The 18,657-nt window shown below is 36.4% G+C and overlaps 1 protein-coding gene across 5 annotated transcripts in view; it reads right to left on the bottom strand.

Annotated features, from left to right (window-relative positions):
- Positions 1-18,657, bottom strand: part of FZD3 (frizzled class receptor 3) — a 95,605-nt gene that overhangs the window by 36,347 nt on the left and 40,601 nt on the right. For all 5 annotated transcript variants that reach the window (XM_041768275.1, XM_041768277.1, XM_041768278.1 and 2 more), the window contains one exon: positions 16,677-17,694. In XM_041768275.1, the coding sequence (XP_041624209.1) occupies positions 16,677-17,694 (1,018 nt within the window). The remainder of the gene's footprint in view (positions 1-16,676; positions 17,695-18,657) is intronic.

Below are 18,657 nucleotides of genomic sequence, written 5' to 3'. Positions count from 1 at the left end.
AAGGTATTTTGTGCTCACGTATTGGAAAAATTAATATTGTTAAAATGTCCATATTGCCCAAAGAAACCTATGGACATGCAATCCCTATCAAAATTCCATGGCATTTTTCACAGAAATAGAACAAATAACCCTAAAATTTGTTTGGAACCACAAAAGACCCTGCATAGCCAAAGCAATCTTGAGAAAGGACAACAAGGCTAGAGGAATCATGCTTCCTGATTTCAAACTATATTACAAAGCTACAGCAATCAAAACAGTATAGTATTGACATAAAAACAGACACATAGATGGGGATCCCTGGGTGGCTCAGCGGTTTAGTGCCTGCCTCTGGCCCAGGGAGTGATCCTGGAGTCCCGGAATGAGTCCCACATCAGGCTTCCTACATGAAGCCTGCTTCTCCCTCTGCAAGTGTCTTTGCCTCTCTTTCTCTCTCTCTCTGTCTCTTGTGAATAAATAAAATCTTTAAAAAAAACAAAAACCAAAAAGACACATAGATCAATGGAAGAGAGTAGAGAGCCCAGAAAAAAACCCATGCATACTGCCTTTGGCCCAGGGCGCAATCCTGGAGACCCGGGATCAAGTCCTGCGTCAGGCTCCCTGCGTGGAGCCTGCTTCTCCCTCTGCCTGTCTCTGTCTCTCTCTCTCTCTGTGTCTATCATGAATAAATAAATAAAATCTTAAAAAAAAACCATGCATACATCCCACTGACTCATCCATGGTCAGTTAACTTACAACAGAGGAGTTAAGAACATACAATGGGGAAAGGATAGTCTCTTCAATAAACAGTGTCAGGAAAACTAGACAGTCACATGCAAAAGAATGAAACTAGACCACTATCTTAAACCATACACAAAAATTAACTCAAAATGGGGGCTTGACTGGGTGGCTCAGTCCTCTCCTTTTGGCCCAGGTCGTGATCTCAGGGTTTTGTGTCAGGCTCCCTGTTCAGCAGGGAGTCTGCTTTTCCCCTCTCCCTCTGTGATCTCTCTCACTCTCTCTAATAAATAAATAATTGAAAAAATTAACTCAAAATTTAACTCTTACTTTCAAAAGACTTTAATGTAAGATCCGACACCCTAAAGGCCTAGGAGAAAACCTAGGCAGTAAGCTCCTTGATATTGGTCTTAGAGATGAATTTGGGGATCAGAAATCAAAAGCAAAGTTAAAATAGCGAAACTAAACAAGTTGTGCTACATCAAACTAAAAAGCTTCTGCACAGCAAAGGAAACCATCAACAAAAGGAAAAGGCAACCTATTAAATGGGAAAAAATATTTGTGAATCATATAGCTGATAAGGATTAATGTCCAAAATACCTAAAGAACTCATATGACTTAAGAGCAAAACTATCCATCTAATTTAAAAATAGGCAGAATATCTGAGTAGACAGTTTCCTAAAGACCTACAGATGGCCAACAGGCAATGAAAAGATGCTCAACATCACTGATACCAGGGAAATGCAAATCAAAACCACAATACCTCCCACCTGTTAGAAGGACTATTACCAAGATAAGAATGTGTCAGTAAGGAGGGAGAAAAGGGAACCCTTGTTCACTGCTGGTAGAAAGTGGAGCAGACACTATGGAAAACAGTATGGAAGTTCCTCAAAAAACTTAAAAATAGAACTACCATATGATCCAGCAATTTCATTTCTGGGCATTTCTCAAAAGAACACAAAAACACTAACTTCAAAAGATATATGCACCCCCACATTCACTGCAGCATTATTTCCAATACCAAGATATAGAAACAACCAAAGTCCATTGACGGATGAATGGATAAAGAAAATTAGCCATAAAAAAGGATGAAATCTTGCCATTTGTGACAGTATGGATGGACCTTGAGAACATTATGTTAAAAAAGAAAAAAAAAAAGTCAAACAGAGGAAGACAAATGACATACAATCTCACTTGTATGTGTAATCCAAACAACAACAACAAACCAAGCTCACAGATACAAAGAGACTGGTAGTTAAGAAATGGATGAAGGGGGTAAAAAGGTACAAACTTAGTTATAAAATAAAAAAGTCTTGGGGATGTAATATACAGCACGGTGACTGTAGTTAATAATATGGTGCTAAATATTTGGAAGCTAAGAGAGTAAATCTTAAAAATTCTCATCACAAATGTTTTATAATTATGTATGGTGATAAAAGTTAACTAGACTTATTGTGGTGATCCTTTCACAATATATACAAACACTGAAACATTATGTTGTTCATTTGAAATTAATATGTCAGTTATACCTCAATTTAAAAATACTGATTTCACATATTTTTAAAAGATTTATTTATTTATTATTTATTTATTTATGATAGACAGAGAGAGAGAGAGAGAGAGGCAAAGACACAGGAGGAGGGAGAAGCAGGCTCCATGCTGGGAGTCCAACTCGGGACTCGATCCTGGGACTCCAAGATCGCGCCCTGGGCCAAAGGCAGGCGCTAAACCGCTGAGCCAACCAGGGATTCCCTGATCTCACATATTTTTAAAAGATTTTGGTTTTAAGTAATCTCTACACCCAATGTGGGGCTCGAACCCACAACACTGGGATCAAGAGTTGTGCTCTTCACTGACTGAGCCAGCCAGGTGCCCTGATCTCACATTTGATACTTAAACTTTTTAATTTCATGAATATATTCTGAAACTCCAGAATCGCTTTTCAAAAAGCACATAAGTTTCTATTAATCATATTCACTTAAAAAATATTTTTCCTTTTTAATTAGTTTTAGGCCAAAGCTAGGAAAGCTCTTGGAAGTTTTCATTAAGACTATGTCATGCATGAAACATGGTTTTATGGTTCTAATTTGTTTACAGGTATAAAACAAAAGTTTATGACACCTAGCAGCAATATATATGGTTAATTATGCTTTTGGGTCTTAAGGTCATAAAATGGTTAAGGAAAAAAGGGAATTAAATTTAGTGACTTCTTACTGTGTGCTGAGGTTTTAAGTATTTTATGACTGTTATTTCTCAAAACAGTCTCGTGGAAAAAGAAATTCTGGAACTATATACAAGAAACTATGGGGAGGGGGTGAAAATTAAGAATATGAAGAATATAAGCAGGAATATTGCTTTTCACTATATTTTATATTTTAACATTATGAATCATGCTAAGACATCACCTATTCAAAAAATTAAATTAAAAACCCTAATCAGAAAAAAACCAAAATCCTAAAGAACAAGAGGCCTATGATGAGGAGAAAGAAAAAAAAAGGGGGGGTGGAGGAAGAAAGGCATTTCATCAGGGATTCTAGATCATCATTAACAGATTTATTTTTCTGAGAGAGAGCATATGGGGTTGGGTGGGGCGGGGGAGACGGAGAGAGAATCTTAGGCAGGCTCCATACCCAGCACGGAGCACGACATGGGCTCAATCTCATGACCCTGAGATCATGACCTGAGCCAAAATCAAGAGTCAGCTACTTAACTGACTGAGCCACACAGGTGTCCTCAATAATTGATTTCTGATGCAATTCATTGACTGAAGCATTAATTCTTCTCTGTATATACAAATACATTCTGTCCTTTTTTTCTACTGGATTTTAGGCATATATTTTAAAACCCCAAATTATGTATCATTACTAATATTTTATAGAAACAGTATTGTTTAGCTTTATATACAATTTTATTTCCTAATCATCCTTTCATCTCCTATCCTTCAGAGATCATTTTCAAAAATCTTGAAATATAACCTTTAGAAATGCCTTTAGTACAAGACTCTTTGTGTTAAACTGTCAGTTTCTGTGTATATGGAAATAGCTTGATTTCATCCTTGTTTCTTGAACAGGTTGAAATCTTCAGAAGATGAAATGAATTTTGGAGTACAAGACATTTATGAGGAAGAGATCTGTGAAGGAAAAGGGTAGAAGCAGGACTGGGCAAAGGAACAAGTGACCTGCCGTGAATTCTCAGAGAAGCCTCCACAAACTAGTAGGGAGCCCTGGAACAAATAATGACCTTCAAAAGGTCCCATGTTGGGCCAACAGCCAGGCCCTCCTAGCCCACTTAACAATTGCTAGTTGCAGGCCATCCCAAGAAGGGCATGAGGTCAGATAAGGCAGCTCTCTGCAGCTGAAGGGTGTCTGCTCACCACACTTCCTGCAACTGAGCAGCAAGTCTTTCTTTGAAGGGGATCTGGCAGTGCATCTCCATGCGTAGCACGTTTCACCAGGTGCAAAATTTTGGTTCAACTTTTTTTTCCTCTCCATTTTTAAAAGATTATACTGCTATCTTCTAGCTTTCATTGCTGTGAAGGACTCTGCTACCATTCTATTGGTCTTTGTCATTGTTTTTGATGATGTCCTTTCTTTGTGATTATTTTCAAGATTTTTGTCTCTATTGTTTCCCTCAAATTTCACAGAAGTGTTGATTTCTTCTTATTTATCCTGGTAGGGGTATTCAGTAGCTCCTTGATCTGTGGATTCACATGTAGTAGTTTGGAAAACTGGGAGCCATTACCTCCTTAAATATTGTCTCTTCTGCGTTATCTGTTTTCTCCTTTTGGAACTCACCCCTAGGACTCTAATTAGCCTCTTTTTAGGACTTCTCATTCTGCCCTCCATTTCTCTCTTTTTAGATATTTATTTATTTGAGAGAGAGAGAGTGCATACACACAAGTGGGGGGGGAGGGGCAGAGGGAGAAGCAGACTCCCCACTGAGCAGGGAGCCTAACTTCGGCTCCAACCCAGGACCTTGATCATGACCTGAGCTGAAGCCCAACGCTTAACCAACTGAGCCATCCAGGTGCCCCTGGCCTCTATTTCTCTTAATATCACTTTTATATTTTCCTTTTCTCTCTTGCTGCATCCTAGATAACTTTATTTTCACCTACATAGTTCATTAAATCTCTCTTCAAACAGCAGTCTACATTTTGCATTTCAGAAATTCACTGAGTTTCTTTTTTTTTTTAATTTTTATTTATTTATGATAGTCACACACAGAGAGAGAGAGAGAGAGAGAGAGAGAGAGGCAGAGACACAGGCAGAGGGAGAAGCAGGCTCCACGCAGGGAGCCCGATGTGGGATTCGATCCCGGGTCTCCAGGATCATGCCCTAGGCCAAAGGCAGGCGCCAAACCGCTGCGCCACCCAGGGATCCCCAATTCACTGAGTTTCTAAATCAAAAATTGTGTTTTTAGACATCTAATTTAAAAAAACTTTATTCCAAAAAATAAAAAAACTTTATTCCAAGTAGTTTCTCAAAAATTGTGACTAATTTTTGTGACTATATCTGTTCTTTCTATAAATATTACACATTCAGTATCTCACAATTTCAGTATCTATATTCTGATCTATATTTGATGTTGTTCTATCCAATGACTCTAAGTCAAAGTCATAGGGGGTTGTTTTCTCATGTGTTTGGTAGCATTATATGTGAGCTATTTGGTTAATCAGTGGGGATCTTGCTGAAAGAATCTGCTTCTGCTGATTGCCAAGAAGTATAACTTGCAAACACTTTAACCTCTGACTGGTGATCTAGGCTCACAAGGGACAACTTTCTTAACTTCCCAGCTGACCCAGGTCTCAATTTCCCATACCACCACCACATTCAGGCAACCCTTCCCCTCCCATCTGCTTGAGAGCCCTTGTTTGACCAGCCCTAACTCCTTACTGTGCTGGCTTCAATTCATAATTATTTTTGAAGTGGGGGACCACTGGGAGAGCTCTCCTAAATCATGTAAGATTTGTGCTATCTCAAATAATGTGTTATTTCCAGATTTTATTGGATCAGTCTTTAATTGCTGATGCTTCCATTCAGACATATTGTCAGAAGTCTTATTGTCATTAGGAAGTGGTGTGTATTTTTCATTTTGCTAATGCTCTACTTTAGGACAAACTTCTTAGCTCTTTCTTTAGCAAGCTTACAAAATTTTAGTATACCCAATGATGTTAACATAGTCTATGACATCACTGACAGAATATTAATGATTCACTAAAGGACATAAAATGGAAGATTTCGTATCAGACATGATCAAGCAGGTTGTTAGTATTGAAAAAAAAATCACACACACACCAAATATTTATTCAATCTAAAATAAACATCTGATGTAAGGTCAAGGCTTTTTCATCAATTGCTCACCTGCTAATTAATATTTCAATTTTTTCTTACATGATACAAGCTTATCACCATCCACGATTTCCAGTTTCTATTTCTTTAAAGTGAATAGAGAACTCAAATACTCATAAAGCAATCTATGTGCAAATCCTAGATTTTTAGTCTCCTTAACCCAATCTTTAACAGTTCATCTTGCCTATATTAACTTCAATAATAGCCCTTCTAAAAAACTTGACTTCATCAAGTCTTTCCAAAGCAATCAACTTAGTTTTCATGAAAATAATGCTTTCTTGGGGCACCTGGGTGGCTTTATTAGTCAACTCTTGATTTGGGCTCAGGTCATGATCTTAGTTAGGGTCCTGGGATGGAGCCCCGCAGTGGGCTCCCTAGTTATGGGGGGAGGGGGTCTACATAAGGATTCCCTCTTCCTCTCCCTCTACCCCTCCCCACTACTCACGCTGTTTCTAAAATAAATCTTAAAAAAAAAAAAAACTTTCTTTTCCAGTCCATTCTTCACTGATTTACCTAATATTTAATTCAATTCCAAATTGAAGTAACACATAGTACTTAACACAACAGGTTCTAGAATAAACATAAATTTAGAACAGACATAGTAAACACCATTAACACATAACTATTGGTAAGGAAGAGAAGTCTACACGTATTCCAGAAAATAGCCTTCCAGCCAAAGCACCCGCTATGCACTGGTCATCAGCTTATTTTATAAAAGGCTTGGGAAATATCTTCCAACCTAGCAAGAGAGCTAATCTGAGAAGTCAGTTATTTTGAGAATAAGTGGTATCTGCACATGACACTTCCTAATTTTTGAGGGAGCTCAAGTTTTAACTCCTGGTTCTACCCCTAAAAAAGGGTGTCTGATATGGGCCAAGAACAAAATGGAATCCTTGGAGAGGACAAATAAGTCATGGTACCAATGGATGGACATTTTGTAGGAAGAGAAAAATAACTGAAAAAGATTGGATGAAAATTCTAATAATCCTCTCTTTTTTCCTTTGCTGATGTATCCCTTCCATTGGATACATCCATTAGGCTATTAGAATTAGGAAGGGATCTGGAAGAAAATAAGCACAGAGAAGGGCAGTTTATGAAGGCTCAGCTTTAGGCCTGAGGGAGTAGAGTTATCATTTTCAGGTCTTTACTCACTTTCTCTAATTATGAGGTACAAGTGGTAAATCTCAGATAAGGCCAAGACCAGAAGTCAATCCAGGACAAAAATTTACAAAGCAGTTCTTTTGGCCTTTCTCTTGTTAAAAAGAGCAAGAGGAAATCCTCTAGATAGATAAATGGACACACCCACATCCCTTTGCAAAAAACATCACTGTATAAGCAGCTAATCAAGAATCTGGGCTTTCAAATTATAGCCACCATTCTATCAGCTATGCAAAATATACTGTAATGTTCACATAAGATTATGTATTTGCATGTCAGTGCTTATATTTTGTGATAAATTTAAGACATTACTTATTTTAATTTTTTCCATAGTTACCCTTTGAGACTCAAATGCTTTATTTTATTGGAGTTAATTTGGGAAAACATTTATCTAAAAAACAAAGTGATTATCTGGTCACTTTTAGGTTTTAGGATCTCAGGAAGCTTTTCCCTACTCAACTTATAAACAGACATACTTTTAACTTGGCTATGAAAAATTTTCATTGGACATGCTGGAAGAGTAAATGTACTCTTCTAAATTAATTTTTGTATACTAAACAACTTTGTATTTTTAGCTGTAAAATAATCCATATCATATGTAAGGTATTTTCACTAGATCGCTCCATATTTTTTTTAAAGGAATAGAAGAGTAAGAACTCACTTTAGTCACAAAATTATCTGATTTTCATATTGATTTTCTCCTACTGGGCTAATGACTTCCTTCAGGGTAGGAGATGTATCTTAGCCCTGTTGCTTCCTCAGCAACTATCAATATCCCCGAATGTAGATATAAGTAATAAGTGGTTGTTGCATTAATGAATTTTATATAGGAAGGCAAAAAAGAAACTGGTTTATGAGAGAAAAGTTTCTACATTCATTTAATACTAGATTATTAAGAACATTAGACATTATTAAATCCAATCTCCTAACTTTAGAGATGAAGAAATTATAAATTGTCTAAAGATACAAAGTTAACCAGATATGCAGCCAGAACTGGAATGTGTCTACCAAATACTCATCATAAAAGTGTTTTGTTTGTGTTTTTGTTTTTTTGCAGAAGAAGTGTAAAGTGATGCAAAACTGTGGGCTTTGGAATCAGAAAGACAATTTACATCCCAGTTCTATCACTATATGAATTTGGGTAAGTTGTATAATTATATGAGACTCAATTTCTGCATTTGTAAAATTGAGTACAATCTAACGTACTGGGCTATTCTGAGGATTAAATACGTGTATAAATTTGCTGAATACAGGATCTGGTGATAACTAGAAGCTTCTAATAACTAGAAGCTTTTATGGTTACTACGTTATGTTGCTTTTTGTTTTACTATTCCCATAAACTACTGAAATTATTTCCTTAAATTGGTATGATGATGCCTTCAAAGACTATTGGAAATAAGATTGGCATATCTTTTTTATAGTGACATACTAGAATTTATTTGTGTTTGTTACAGTGATAAAATAGCACTAGACTGTATTGATTTTTCTTTTTTTTAAGGAAACTACATTCAACATGGCACTCAAACTCATGACCCTGAGATCAGGAGTCACATGCTGTACCAACTGAGCAAGCCAAGTACTCCTACACTGAATATTTTTAATGCCATTTTGCAGTTCAGTAAAATAATAATTCTCAAAAGGAGTAATAAGAATGAAACAGTGACAATTGACACGGGACAGAAAAGTACCACAGGTCACCATTCCCTATTATGAAAGAGTTATCAAAGGCAATATAGAATAATGCTTGCTGTAGATCAAGAGTTTGTAAACTATAGTCTGCAGACCAAATTTGCCACAATTCTGTTTTTGTAAATAACGCTTTACTAGAACTTCATTTGTTTATATAGTGTCTATGTACTATACCAGCAGAGTTGAGTAGCTTAAAAAAACACAACATCCTATAGCAAGCAAAGCCTAAAATATTTACTATTTGACTTTTACTGAAAGTTTACTGTGCCCTGCTATATATTGTGGCAAGTACACTGAATTTTTCCTAAAAAAGTGTTACCATCTGTACACCAGATATATCTGCAAGTAAGACTTACATTCAAACTAATGGCTTTAGGCTATTCTGTGTAACAGAAGCCAGAATAATAACAACTTGTAGGTTTTATTTTTTATTTTTTTTTTAAATTTTTTATTTATTTATGATAGTCACACACACACAGAGAGAGAGAGAGAGAGAGAGAGAGAGAGAGAGGCAGAGACACAGCCAGAGGGAGAAACAGGCTCCATGCACCGGGAGCCCGACGTGGGATTCGATCCCGGGTCTCCAGGATCGCACCCTGGGCCAAAGGCAGGCGCCAAACCGCTGCGCCACCCAGGAATCCCACAACTTGTAGGTTTTAATATATTTATCCAAAAATGCCATGTGACAGCACTTTATAGAACCTGAACATAACAGTATTTTTATTAATATTATTTAATGTTGTTTATATAATATCTATATATTTTCCTACAAGAGATTTAGAACATATATATTTTAAAGATTTATTTATTTTTAGAGAGCATGTGTGGTGGGGGAGGGGCAGAAGGAGGAGAGAGTCTTCAGTGGACTCCAAGCCAAGCATGGAGTCTGACACAGGGCTTGATCTCACAACACTGAGATCACAACCTGAGCCAAAACTAAGAGTTGAATACTTAACCTACTGTGCCACCCAGGCACCCCTGATTTAGAATATATTTTTTTTCAGAGAATTCTCACTCTTTTCCTCTATTATAGGTACTGAACAAATCTGAGGAAAAACTAATTTGGTGCTAACAAGTCACAGGCTACATATTTACCACTTTAAAAATCAGGAGCAGAAAAAGAAAGATTAGTAGTACTATATACAGAATTACTCACTGCTGCCTATATGGGAAGGGTAGAACATACCCATTTTGTCCCATGGTCCTTTCATTCACATTGCTGATCCCTTCTGGAACTGCATGGTAAAGGAAAGCACTCTTACCAGAAAATGAAGCTAAAATCATAAGAAGTTAGATTTGACATTATTCTGCTATTTTTGTATTTTTCTGGATCAAGACTAGATAAATAACAGATGGGTTCCCTTGTGTGACTGAAAGAATACAAATAATATTTTTTGTTTGTTTTCTATAAAAATTTTTTTCAGAATTCTACAAATGGCTCTAATATAATGTGACAGTCTCAGCTAAGCTGTTTGTATTATGATAACACATATTTAGTACCGAACCACAGGTATTAGTATCAAAATTCCATGGGACATAGAGCACTGAATTAGATGGACAAAAGAGATGAGAAAAGTGAAGAGGTACTTTAGGAAAGGCATGTTCTTCTGAAAATCAATATTTAGAAGAAAAAATGAAGGACAGGGATAATCCTTCAGACCTCAATAATTATGAACTCGTAACAACAGAGTATTGAAAATTTTCTTTGTGCAAAGCACTCTACCACGAGGTTTTTTTTTTTTTTTTTTTTTTAAAGATTTTATTTATTTATTCATGAGAGACCCAGAGAGAGAAGGCAGAGACACAGGCAGAGGGAGAAGCAGGCTCCATGCAGGGAGCCCGATGTGGGACTCGATCCCAGAACCCCAAGATCACGCCCTGGGCCAAAGGCAGGAGCTAAACTGCTGAGCCACCCAGGGATCCCCACAAGGTTTAAATTCATCATCGCATTTAATCTTCATAGCCACCCATGACATAGATATTACTATATTTAACCTATTATTTCTTGTATTTTACATAAGGAATTGAAGCTCAGATTATTAGAGGCAGGACATAAACCTAGTCTATATGATTTTAAGACCCATATTTATAACCAATATATTGTATTCAAATCATTTTCTAGAAATATTAACAATCTTTGAGACTTTAACTCCTTTATAAAATGCTTTAAGACTCTTAGAAGGCACTGAATAAATATAGGGAATTATTTTTAAAGAAAAAAAAAAAGACACCCTGAGTATCTGGAAAATTACTATGTTTATCTTTAAATAATACATAAGATGGAAATATATTCTAGGAATAAACTCTACTGATATTAAACTGTAAAATATTCATTATTCTGACAACTCAGGCTATATTTTATAATTAATTCTAGATTCAGGCATTAAATATTACTTTCTCAAGCATTATTATAATACATTTTAAAGTGTTCTTGCTAATAAACACTTAGTATAAAGTATTCTGAATATTTTAGAAGACTTTACATGAGCCCATTTTTCTTCAAATTAATTAAATACATGCATTTTGCATTAAATCCAATTAGTACTCTGAAACAATGTGATTAACTATTTCACAAACCCTTTTTTCAAATATGTGAAAACTTCAATAATGTGCAAAATGACTATTAAGTAACCTTACTGATTTTAAAGCAAACATATTGAAATACTATGTTCTTTAGGTCACCTGAGGAGGCTACTCCAAGGATAACATCATGACTTAATATACTTAAAAAACTTCTCATTAGGAATTATTATCAGAGCCTGCTAGGGATTCTTTCAGGTATGCTCAGTGATGGCAAATCTTGTTCAATTATGTGTGGATAGGACTTTAAAAAGGAATTTAATATCTCTGGTGCTCAATTCACAAGTCTGTAGAAGATTCCCCTAAAGTAAAATTGTGAATTAAAACTGATACAAAAATTCTAGTACTTGAATATTAAAGAATCATAAAGTAGAATATTGTATGATTCCACTCATACAAAGTACCTAGAATAGTCAAATTCATAGGGACAAAAGTAGTATGATGACTGCCAGAGGCTGGAAGGTAGGGAAGAATGGGAGATATTGAGTGATGGGTACAGAGTTTCAGGTTAAGAAGATGAAAAGGTTTCTGGAGATGGAGATGGTTGCACAACATTGTGAATGTACTTAATGCCACAGAAGTGTACACTTAAAAACGGTTTAAATTGGGGGGGGTGCCCGGGTGGCTCAGTTGGTTAAGGATCTGCCTTTGGCTCATGTCATGATCTCAGGGTTCTGGGATTGAGCCCCAAATTAGGCTCCCCTGATACAGTTTGTTAATGTGTAAGCCACGTTATTTCTTATTGCTTCAACTTTTTCCCCATTAAAGTGGCAGAAATGAAGCCATACTATTTCATAAGACTGTTGTGGATATCAAGTAAGATAATAGATTTTAACCACAATGAGTTCATATTTACAGCACTTTCTTCTTCTTCCATTTTTTTTTTAAGGGTGGGGAAAGGAAGGAGAGGGAGAGAATCTTAAGCAGACTCCATGCCTGCTGCAGAGCCCAACACAGGGCTCCATCTCACAACCCTGAGATCATGACCTGAGTTGAAATCAAGGGTTGGAGGATATCCAACTGACTGAACCACCCAGGCACACCTACAGTATTTTTTAACAAGCCAGATTTCATTCAATATCTATTACTTAAGCAAGTGCTCGCTTCGGCAGCACATATACTATTACTTAAGCAAGCCCCCAAAATAACCATCTGGTTTGATGATATCTGTATCTTACAATGCAACAATTTCACTTTCTGGTATATACCTCATAGAAATTCTTGGTGATGTGCAAGGAAGATAGGTATTATAAGAAGGTTCACTGTAAAATGGTTTATAACAGCAAAAAAAATTTGGAAACTACATGTCCATAAAAGAACGAGTGAATAAATTGCAGTTTATTTATACATTAGATTACTGCAGTTAAAATGAACAAATTAGTGGTATACACATAAAACTGAATTGGAGAAAGCAAGCTACAGAATGATTTCACTTAATGGATTTTTAAAAGTTGCAAACAGCAAGTTTTATAGATTTGTAAGTATTCAACCACAATATAAAAATACTGGGAAGGATAATAAATACCATCTTTATGAAAAGGGTTACCTCTGGAGAAGGAAAAGGAAAAGGAAGAGGAACAGGAATAACTAAGGGAACAGATAGGCATCTTCTGTGTCTTTAATGATAGCTAGCCAGCCAGCCAGCCAGCTAAATATGATACAATGTTAAGATTTCAAGGCAGTTTGGCTATGACTGCACCGGTGTTTGTTATGTTATTTATATCTTCTATATATTTAAAACACTTTATAATATAAACTTCCTTAAAAGAAAACACATTCTAAAAAATGAACTAGAGGGGTACCTAGGTGGCTCAGTTGGTTAAGAATCTGTGTTTGGCTAAGGTCATATCTCAGAGTTCCAGGATTGAGCCCTCCATCGGGCTCTCTGCCCACTGGGGAATCTGCTTCTTCCTCACCCCTACTCATACTCTCTCCCTCTCAAATAAATTAAAAAATCTCAAAAATAAATAAAAATCAACTAGAGCTACAGCATTAATATAAATACATCTCAAAAACTAAATCTTAAGTTAAAAAACAAGTTATAGAAGCATGTATAGTATGGTATCATTGTACTATTTGGTAAAACCAAGTTTTTTCACAACTACATACATATTGGTAGTTGTGTAGACTTTCATGGGAATGGTATATATCCATTTAGGATGATGGTTACCTCTGGCCACAGAGTAACAGGACTGCGGAAGGGTACATGGGAAGCTTCAGCCAAATCTGTAAAGATTTCTCTTAAAAGTCTAAAGCAGGGATGCCTGGGTGGCTCAGCAGTTAAGCGTCTGGCTTTGGCTCACGGCGTGATCGTGGAGTCCCAGGACTGAGTCCCACATTGGGCTCCCTGCTTGGAGTCTGTTTCTCCCTCTGCCTATGTCTCCGCCTCTCTCTATGTGTGTCTCTCATGAATAAATAAATGAAATCTTTAAAAATAAATAAAATGAATGAATGAATGAAAATGAATCCCTGATGCAAGCGGCACCTGACTGGCTCTGTCAGTAAAGCATCAGACTCTTGATCTCAGGGTAGTGAGTTCAAGCCCCACACTAGCTAGGCGCAGAGTTTACTTAAAAAATTAAAAAAAATTTTTTTTAAATAAATAAATGTATGTCTGAAGCAAATATGGCATTTGGTAAAACTTGGTACTGGATGATTTTTAAAAACCCATATTTATATAGATGTATGTATGTAAATAACAACAGCACAAACAATAAGAAATGAAGAAAATGAATGAGAGCTAACATCTGAGCACTTATGTGGTAGGCACTCTTCCAAGTCCATGCATGTATACTCTTGAGAACAACCTGAGGAGGGAGATTCTGCTTCTATCTAATACTATCTATTACTATCGTATTAGTATTAGATTCTGTTACTTATTTTACAGACAAGGAACTAAAGCAGAGAGAGGTGGATGGAGTTGGCCTAATGTTTGAAAGCTAGTAAAAAATGAAAGTAAGATATGAAGCCAGGATTTGTGTTCCAGAGTTTACAGCTTAATAACCACGTCTCTGTTCTTTTCAGTATATCGTAAATAATTCATTTCCAATGTTATTTCTGCATGTTGGAAATGAAAAACACTTTCTAACCCATGACCACAAAAAAAATGCACATACACACACACAGATTTCTGTGCAGCTCAAACTGGTTCTAAAGATGCTGAAAGAATCCTAGGAATGTCCTAAAAATAGTGGCATCCCAACCACTCTAATTCATCCTTTTCTATATTTGAGGTTTGGTATTTTTTAGATCATTATTTTGTAACCAAATATCATTTCTTCAATAGTTCTAAGGTAATATATATTTGGAATCTTAGATAACTTATATAAAGAAGCATGATGTAATTCAACCATCTCTTTCTCTCTCATTAGAGGCAAAATTCCATTACTTAGCTTCAGGTCTGGAAACTCATATTAAGAGTTTTTAGTAAGTCATTCTGTCAAGAAATTCAATTTCGATTATTCATTTATTCTGGTCTCTCAATATGAGATGTTTTTTTAAAAAGCCCATAGCTAATACTTATATAATAAAAATATCATTTTGTATAGGTCTATTTATACCACAAAACAAAAGAAAGAGAATTGGCATTTTCAGTCAAATATTTATGAGCACTATTATGTGCTAATGACACACACTCCTTGTCCCTGGTACCACTGTTACCATTTTTAAAAAAAGATTAATCTCAAGAGAAGATTTTTAAAGAGAGAAAGAGAGAGAGTTGGGGGGACGGGGGTAGAGGTAGGGAGGGATGGTGGACAGCAGCAGAGTAAGAGAGAGAAGGAAAGAATTCAAGCAGACTCCCCACTGATCACAGAGCCCCACAGGGGGGCTCAATCTCAGGACTCTGAGTATATGACCTAAGCCAAAACCAAGAGTTGGACACTCAACCGACTGAGCCACCCAAGTGGCTACCATTTCTTAAAAGTGTCTTTTCTGGGCAGCCCAGGTGGTTCAGCGGTTTGGCGCCACCTTCAGCCCAGAGCGTGATCCTGGAGACCCAGGACTGGGTCCTGCATCGGGCTCCCAGCATGGAGGCCTGCTTCTCCCTCTGCCTGTGTCTCTGCCTCTCTCTCTCTCTCTCTCTCTCTCTCTGTCTCTCATGAATAAATAAATAAAATCTTTTTAAAAAAAAAGTCTTCTCCATCTATACAGTCACATTCTCAATGTTATCATCTACTAACCTACAGAATATGTGTTCAAAAATATAAAAATATGAAAAAGAAGTCCTTGCTTTCAAAGAGTTCACTGTGTAGCAGGAGAAAGAGAAAAATTATAATACATAAGTAATTTAATAGGGTAATTAAAACATTAAGGTCAGGGGAGATGAAAGAGTGGCTGATGGCTTTTAACAGCTAACTTGGAACATGATAAACAGGAGACAGCAATGGAGACTGGTCTTTCAAGAAAACTTGCCTTACAAAGAAAAGAGGATGATAGCTAGGGGCATGGGTTCTAGAGAAGGTTTAAGATAGAGAAATACTTAGCATCAACTATTCTGAACTACTTTCTTTGCTATATTCCTCTCCTAACACTACATCCCAGTCTGGATATAAGCAAGTCCCTTAACATTTCTAAGCCTCAAATGAGATAGATGTTCAAGAACTTTAAATTACTAAGGAAACTTGAATAAATGACCTCTAAAGTTCTTTCTAGACTTAAAATTCTATGATTCTGTGACTATGATAATCTGAACTGTTTAAATTCAAAAGTAAATCATAAAATATTCAGTATGGAAAAAAAGAAAAATCAGGGCCAATTAAGAAATGAGTTGGTTTGTACAACTGCATTCTATTACTTTTGCAAAACTGTTACAACAATGAATTCCTCTTTCAACCATCAGTAAAATTTTCACAAAAGACAGCTGGTAAGGTGCTTCTTGCCCTCAAACCTGTAGACTTCTAAACAATAACCAAGCAAATTGTTTTGTGACAACAGAAGTAATTTGCTTAAAAGCCCATAGCATATACTTATAAAAGTCATCTTTTTAAATGGAAGAGGTTTATAGAAACATGTGTATTACATTCTTTCTACAATGTATTTGTTCATTATCTTTACTTTAAAATTTTAATGTACAGGTTGGAGTTCATACACAGTTTAAAAAAAAACTAGCTAAGATTAGGTCTTCACAGTTCTATGCTTTCTTTTCACTATTACACATTCTGAAATTTAGAACAAGGTTTCCCTTACCTGATATGGACATGGAATGTGATATTCTCTGCAGCGTTCTTGTATCCATGTTGTTTCCCAGATGCCACGGTAAGCTTGCTCATAAAAGTAGCATCCAATTACAACCAAGAGTGGTACGAGATAAAGAATGCTGAAAACACCAATCCGGATCATAAACTTCACCAATTTATCTTGATTCTCCTTTTCTAATGGAATTTCAATTCGAACTCTGTTTAGGGATATAATGCCAGCTAAGAGGAGAGAAACTCCAACTACCACATACAGGCAGAGGGGAGCAAGAACAAAATATCTCAATGCATCAACATCGTAGAGGCCAACAAAACACACGCCACTGATATTGTCACCTTCAATTTTATTCATCACCAGAAGGATGATAGTTAGAGTTCCGGGGATGCCCCATGCACTGGCGTGAAATAGCAATGCTTTCTTCTCAATTGCTTCACTACCCCACTTTGGCACAGCTGCCAAGAACCATGTGATGGTAAGAATTACCCACCAAACACTGCCAGCCATAGTAAAAAAATAGAGTACCATAAAAAGCATGGTACAGGCTTTATTATGAGATCCTTGTGTCACTGTGGAAGCCTTATACTGTGCAGGGCTAGATGCATTGCAGGCTACTCGGTCCTCAAGCAAAAACCCAATGAAGAAAATTAATGATACCATCATGTAGCAGACTGCATAAAATATAATAGGTCTTTCAGGATAACGGAATCTTGTGACATCAATCAAAAAAGTTAAAAAAGTAAACAATGTGGCAGAGAGGCAAATGATTGAAATCAATCCTATGAAGTATCGAGCAAATGAAAGTTCTTCTCTTCTAAAGTACATATTTGGACAAGGAGGTGAACAATCACGCACGTGTAAAAAAGAATAACCAAGATCAGGATCAATTTTCAACTCTCGAGGACACCAAAAACCATAGTCCCTCTGCACTGCCACTGGAGCTCCTTCAGTAGGATCACCAGCTAAATTCAGATCCACAAGTCGAGGATATGGCTCATCACAATCTGGGAACCTAAAAAAAATACAAGACGAGAACCATTTTCACTCTTTGGGAAATCTATGGATACCTGACAATTTGGATTTCCAAATTTAGTACTCGTGACTTTATTCATTCTTATATCCCTGGAGTAAAATTACATTAAGCAGGAACAAAGTAATGTTGATATCTTGTTTATGGGCCATACAACTAGGTTTTCCATTGCTGACCAAAAAATGATATGGTTTTATACTTAATTTTGTTTTGGCTTCAAAAACAGTACCTTTTTAAAAAATATTTATTTATCTGTCATCTCTGCACTCAATATGGGGCTCGAACTTACAACCCCTGAGATCAAAAGTTGCATGCTCTTTTGCCTAAACCAGCCAGATGCCCCAAAGAGTGCTCCTTATTAAAACAGTCTAAATAGCCATCAATAAGTAACACTATACATAGAGAGTATTTACTTAGGGGACACAGTTTATTTTTTTTTAAAGATTTTATTTATTTATTCATAGAGATGCAGAGAGAGAGACAGAGAGAGAGAGAAAGACAGAGACACAGGCAGAGGGAGAAGCAGGCTCCATGCAGAGAGCCTGACGTGGGACTTGATCCAGGGTCTCCAGGATCACGCTCTGGGCTGCAGGCGGCACTAAACCGCTGCGCCACCGGGGCTGCCCAGGACACACAGTTTAAAAAAAGATTTCAAAATATAAACATACATTATTATAAAAGAAATAAATACACATCTGTAATAGAACAGTAGCTTTTTTTCCCTGTCTTTAACTACAGTTACCCTAGATTCAATGGAATTTACTTAGTAAATGTTAAAAATCTTTCCTAAATGCTTAGCCCAAGGTGTTTTGAATTACATTAGTATCAAAAATCCTTGTAAGTAGTTTAGTTTTTAGGTCTTTTCTTCCCATTTTATATTCACTTTCTGCTTAAAATATTGGTTAATTACAGTCCTTCAAAGATCTCTAACATCAACTACTTCTT

Source organism: Vulpes lagopus, chromosome 8 (genome assembly GCF_018345385.1).
Source record: "Vulpes lagopus strain Blue_001 chromosome 8, ASM1834538v1, whole genome shotgun sequence".
Classification (NCBI taxonomy): Eukaryota; Metazoa; Chordata; class Mammalia; order Carnivora; family Canidae; genus Vulpes; species Vulpes lagopus.
Note: the sequence above shows the minus strand (reverse complement) of the source record. Positions and strands in the feature narration are given on the sequence as shown.